The sequence below is a fragment of the Lupinus angustifolius genome, chromosome LG07, assembly GCF_001865875.1.
Source record: "Lupinus angustifolius cultivar Tanjil chromosome LG07, LupAngTanjil_v1.0, whole genome shotgun sequence".
Lineage (NCBI taxonomy): Eukaryota > Viridiplantae > Streptophyta > Magnoliopsida > Fabales > Fabaceae > Lupinus > Lupinus angustifolius.
This window is the reverse complement of record NC_032015.1, coordinates 7,275,556-7,281,921: the sequence shown is the minus strand read 5'-3', so window position 1 is coordinate 7,281,921 and position 6,366 is coordinate 7,275,556. Positions and strand designations below refer to the sequence as shown.

At 31.5% G+C, this 6,366-nt stretch overlaps 1 protein-coding gene across 1 annotated transcript; it reads left to right on the top strand.

Moving 5' to 3' along the window:
• On the top strand, positions 4,654-6,049 carry LOC109352106 (probable carboxylesterase 18). Its single transcript, XM_019593920.1, has 2 exons — positions 4,654-5,832; positions 5,894-6,049. Exons 1-2 carry the CDS (start codon positions 4,827-4,829, stop codon positions 5,902-5,904), a joined length of 1,017 nt encoding a protein of 338 aa, XP_019449465.1. The 5' UTR covers positions 4,654-4,826; the 3' UTR covers positions 5,905-6,049.

Below are 6,366 nucleotides of genomic sequence, written 5' to 3'. Positions count from 1 at the left end.
AAATGCAGAGGCATATATAAGAATGAAATAAGAAGCTATTTTATTTAGTCTCAATTACAAACAAAAAATATCAATATTGTTCGCCTTAGTTGTAAGCAAATTTACATGTTTTTATAATTGATTTTGTTACTTTGAGCTCAAACAATTTTTCATATACTACTTGTAAATAATAATTATTGTGAGAGGATCCAATTATTCCAATATGAGTTTAACAAAACCTATTTCATATCTTAATCATTCATCCTATGAAAATCCAATGGTTCAGATTTATTTACTAATTCACACCATTAATTTTCTCTAGAACGAATGACTAATATGTGGAGTAGGTTTTTTAAATTTACTCTTGGAATAATTGGATATATTCCCATAATTATTTGTGTTTTCTATTAAATCAAAATAATTAATAATCTTTTACCTAATTTCATTAATATATAATTAAGAAAAGGTAAATGATTGGTTATATGATGCATGAAAAAGATGTAACTCAAAAGTTGAAATTGTATGAGAAAAATTATAATCAATTAGGTCTCCAAATGAAGACCATGAGCCTTTTGGTAGGTGCAACTCAATGAATGGATGATTGATAATTGACCAGCAAGACAACAATGTCCTTAACCTTAACCAATGGTGGGAGTAATTCTAGTCCCCCATATTTGCTACACATCATACATTAATTCGGGTACACATCTATTATCTCACAGTTTGTGTCACTCTATATATCATGGGTTTATAATTGGTCAGAAAAATATATTGAAGTTAAAATTTAATTATTAAATAATTTTTTAATCAATCATAAACCTATAATACATGAAATAGTACAAAGTGTGGGACAGCAGATGTGTTCCATGTTAATTCACCCAAGACTTTATTGAGCTTGTGTCCTAAAGTCAAAGGCCACTCACCAAATTTAACTACCCCAAGCACTGATGCACCATGCTCACACTCAGGTCACCCATTTATTTATTGCATTAAATACGAGACACTTTTCATTTCAATTATTCATTCATGATACGAAGGGTGTTAGATAAGTAATTAATTATTTTGGGAAGTGTGATGTTCAAAGTATTGGAATATTAGGAAAAAACAGATTTTGTTAATTTTAAAAATTATTTAATTAATAAATAATTTGACATCAAAATTGTTAATATTATAAGTGAGACGTCTTGTAATATCTAACAATTAGTAAACTCTTTAGTATCTGGGATGATGTGACTTTCTTCATAGGAATTAAACTTTTATACTATCTTCAGTTAAAGAACAAAAATAAAATGAAAGAAAATATAAGGAAAGATAGTTGAATGAAAGAGAAAATAAGGTAGTAATTTTTGTTGGGTACGGTTGAAAATGAAAGAAAAGTGAGAGAAAAAATTATACATTTATACATAATTTATTTAAAATGACATAAATACTCTAATTATATATAGGACAATATGTCTACTTTGTAAGCATTTTTTGTTGTAGTTGCTACCACTTTTATATTTCTAACCTTCTCACTTGCATGTATTTGTATTTTGTCTTTTTAATTTATTTCTTATTTGTCATTGTATTGATAATTTTAAATAATTATGTTTTTCCACTCCATTTTTATTTTATTTAGTATACACAATTAATATTTATTTGTGAGTTCAAAAGCAACAAAAATAAAATTAAGTTAAATTGTTTTTCATATAAATAAAGAATTTTACTATATTGTATCTAATTTCACATAACTTGTTGTTTTTTCAATTCAAATTTATGGTGGAAGGCAAATTTAATTTTTTTTATTGTTTTTTTTTCTTTCTTGATTTTCTTACTGTGAACACCAATTTGTGTCCGGCCCAGAAAAAGACCAAATTTTTTTCAAAACAAATTAAACAAATAATATTAAATAGGAAAAGTCAAATCAATGTTGTTAAGGTTCCTAAATCTAAGTGATTAGGTTAACCAAAATTCAAAAATAATAAAATCAAATCAATATTGTTAAGGTTCCTAAATCTAAGTGATTAGGTTAACCAAAATTTAAATTTAAATTAACTTAATTCACAAAAAAATGATTTTTCAGAAATAAATAAAAATTGCAATAAAGCTAGCTTCAAGAAACTCATACATTTATCCATAAATAAAACAATTAATAAAATGAATTTATTTTAATTTTTCGAAATTATAATATTAAATGAATAAAAATAAGTAAAACTATTTTTATGTATTTTTTATAATTATTTTCGGATTTATTAAAGTAATTAAATGGAAATGCTAAGAATATTACTTTAAGAAACTTCGTTTGAATTTAAAAAGTAAAGAGATAAAAAGGTTGGTCAAATCTGGTTTGATTAGGAGGTGACTATCAAGTTTATCAAGTTTATCCAAATGATTTTTATAATACCTAAAATTTGGATTCTCTTGGCATAATTTTTAATATAAATAGAGATGTTGGGATCGATAAGAAATGTTATTGTAAATATATTGTGAACACTAGAAACACTCAAAATTACTTTGAAAAAAGCACAGAGAGTATACATGTGAGAGAAAAAAAGGCAAGGAGGAGCGATCAAGTACATGTGTGCCTAAGGTCCGTCATACGCTCCCTCCGCTAGGACAAATTACCATTGTTGGATTTGTGTGATAGTAAGAGTTTTGGGGTTGACTCTAGATCATCCAATCACAAGGTGAAACCTCATAATGGTTTCACCATAACCCGTTGCACATGATCCCCATCCCGTGGGAGCATGGGATCTAGTGTGTGCAAGACCACACTCCGTCCCATGCACCCTTCTGGTCCACCATCCAGCACACTCCACATGTCCAGGTGTAAGAAGACTCTATATCTTTCCCACACATAATCAAACATGTTTATTTCTTTTTTATAGTATGTTTATATTTGTATTTGTATGACATCTAACAAAGATTAGTCTATAAATAAAAAAAATATTTTTTTGAATAAATAAATTATATATTTTTTTGGATAATATCAGTAACTAGAAACCAACAAAATCTTTTTCATGTAGTAACAAACTAACGATCTTTTTTTAAGAACTTTATTTTTTATTTTTCTTTCTAATTTCATAATAACATTACTAAAAAATATCAATGGCAAAAATATTTTCAATAACAAATTGAATATTTTTTTAGTCATTACGCATTCACCCTCTTTAGCCATTATCTGACGTCTGGATTAAGAGTCAACTACCAATTGACTTTGATACCAATTGTTGGTGCAGTGGAAGCGATCGTTGCGCAGTATTGGCCACAAAGAATCAAGTAAAGGATATACGAGTAAATAGAAGAAAAGAAACAAGAGAATTTGTTAACGGGGTTCAGCCAATTGTGCCTACGTCCCCGGGAGCGCTGAGCAGTTACCACGATATTATTAGAGAATAAGGATTACAAACCCTAGCACATCCATGGGCCCACCTGCCCATGAGGTGTTTCTATTAGGTGCTTATATATGGTGCACATTACAAGGGACCTGAGTCCAATATATAACATTGATATTCTACTATATTTTCATACTAGACAATGTAGGACTAATACAATAACATATTTCAAGCATTCCCAACAAACATGTTTATTTCTTTTTTGTAGTAAGTTTATATTTGTATTTGTAAACTATAATATTGATTAACAAATAAAAAAATTAGTTTTTTGTATGACATCTAACAAAGATTAGTCTATAAATAAAAAAATATTTTTTTGAATAAATAAATTATATATTTTTTGGATAATATCAATAACTAGAAACCAACAAAATCTCTTTCATGTAGTAACAAACTAACGAAATGTCTCTTTCTTCTCAGATCATCTTCGACAGGTCGTGCTACGTCGCTTCTTTTTAACCGATTAAATCTCAGGCACAATAATAAAAATAAATAGTTTTTTCTTTTTCATAATTAGTTAATTAATCAGACAATTTAATAATAATAATAATAATAATAAAGTCATATATTTTAATGAATGGTACCGCTTAAGGTGAGTGGGTAGGGTGCTAATACTTTCCAGACCTCGTAACCGACTCCCGAACCTGGATATCAAAAATCCAAAAGCCTAAGGTAATTGGACTTAAAGATTTTTCTACATTATTAACTATAAAATGTAGTGACGACTCTAAATAACCGTGTAGCTGAAAATCGAGGCGCAACAGTTTTAAACAAAGGATGAAAATATTTGTGGAGCTCATGTGTTATTTTTCTTTCCCTTCTACTTAGTGTTAAAATCAAAGAATAGAAAATGACATTTTTCACACTTTTATTTCCTCTCTTTTTTTAATAGAACCAAACATAATAAATCTTTTGCCTAATATAACACAGGGAGATCTACCTCACTATACCAATGATTACTCAACTAAATCTTCATTATTAATACATTATTAATTTACGAGCATAATATTTATACATTATTAGAATAAAGATTTTTATACATGATCAATATATTTTTTACTATTCATTTATATTTTTCTAGGATTGAATAATGATAAAACATGAATAATACGTGATACACTGACAATATATAAAACTCTTATATTATCCTTATATACATTTTTTTTTCCTCTTAATTTATTCAAAAATAATAATAATAAAAATCTAATTGAGATTGAATAACAATTTATACTCTTCAACAAACTGCTACCATACAAGGACCACATACCTTTATAATTCAATCAAATCATACATTTCCTTCTTAGATGATCCACATACGTGTCACTCATTTATTTCGCTTTACCTGTTTTCCTCTGTTCCCTACCTATCATCTATCATCGTTTTCTTTCCAAAAAATCATAATTCGTATGAACGATAAAAACAAGGGTGTCTTTATTTTTACCTTGTAGTTACATTCCCAAGATTGAAACGACAATGGCATCATCAACAACCAAATCCTCCGAAAAACCGAAACTCATCCTTCCATGGAAAACCAAATTAGCCATGTCCATTGCTTCTGCCCTAACCGACGCTGCCACCCACAGTGACGGCACCATCAACCGCCGTCTCCTCAACTTTCTCGACCGCAAGACCCCACCCAAAGCTACCCCCATTAACGGTGTTTCTACCAAAGATGTTACCGTCGACGCCGCAAATAATGTCTGGTTTCGCGTCTTTACCCCCACCCCCGCCCCCTCCGCCGTATCCCTCCCGGTAATTATATTCTTCCACGGCGGAGGATTTGCTTTTCTCTCCCCCGCTTCCCCCAACTACGACGCCGTTTGCCGGAGATTTTGCCGGAAAATCCCTGCGGTCGTCGTCTCCGTTAACTACCGCCTCTGCCCGGAGCACCGGTACCCTACCCAATACGATGACGGTTTCTCCGCCGTGAAATTCATCGACGAGAACCGCGCTTCCCTTCCGGAAATTGCTGACGTGTCAAAGTGCTTCATCGCGGGAGACAGCGCTGGAGCCAACATAGCCCACCATGTGGCGGTTCGGGTCTGCCAGTCGGAGCTCCAACAGTTGCGGTTAATTGGGTTGATCTCAATCCAGCCGTACTTTGGCGGAGAGGAGAGGACCGAGTCAGAGTTGCGGCTCACCAATGCACCACTGGTGTCGGTGGCGAGGACAGATTGGCTGTGGAAGGTGTTATTGCCAGACGGGTCGGATCGGGATCACCCCGCTTCGAATGTAAGCGGGCCTAATGCGACCGATTTGTCGGGTTTAGATTACCCGGATACCCTTGTGTTTGTGGGTGGGTTTGACCCGTTACAGGATTGGCAAAGAAGGTATTATGAATGGTTGAAAAAATCTGGTAAAAAGGCTCAGATTATTGAGTATCCTAATATGATTCATGCTTTTTATGTGTTTCCTAATTTACCTGAGGCCTCTCAATTAATCTCACAAGTCAAGGATTTCATCACCAATAGGTTGTCCAATTAGCAATGATTATTAGTTCTATTTATCATTTGAGAAATTGTAGATTTTTGTTGTTGAATATAATAATTGAGCCATGCAGTGTTATTATGCTCTACAATGCTGTGGTTATTGGGTGTCCCAGAATTGCAAATTTGAGAAATTTATCAGAGGTTTCTGTCTGTGTTTGCTATGTTGAAACTTGAGAGGAAAAAATTGAGTTATCTTTATTGTGTTTTTTACATAACATATTTAAAAGTTTTAATTAGATTTAGAATTTGTGTTATGTTTATAAGTTTTCTGAGGGTCAGTATCATGTCCAATAGAGACAAATGCGTAAAAAAGAACAGGAAAAAAACAGAATAATATGACAAATTTATCATTTATATATGAATAGTGTGTAAAGCAACTCGTGCCTGCCGGTGAATATTGCGTGATACTACATATTCAATTTTTATATGTTTCATTTTTTTGAATTAAAATATATTTGTTATGTTGGATGTACTTTATATTATATTTTTGTGTGCTTATGATAATGTTTAATTTAAGGTGAGAT

Coding starts and splice junctions, on each gene's coding strand:
- LOC109352106 (XM_019593920.1), top strand. CDS start 4,827: ATGGCATCATCAACAACCAAATCCTCCGAAAAACCGAAACTCATCCTT.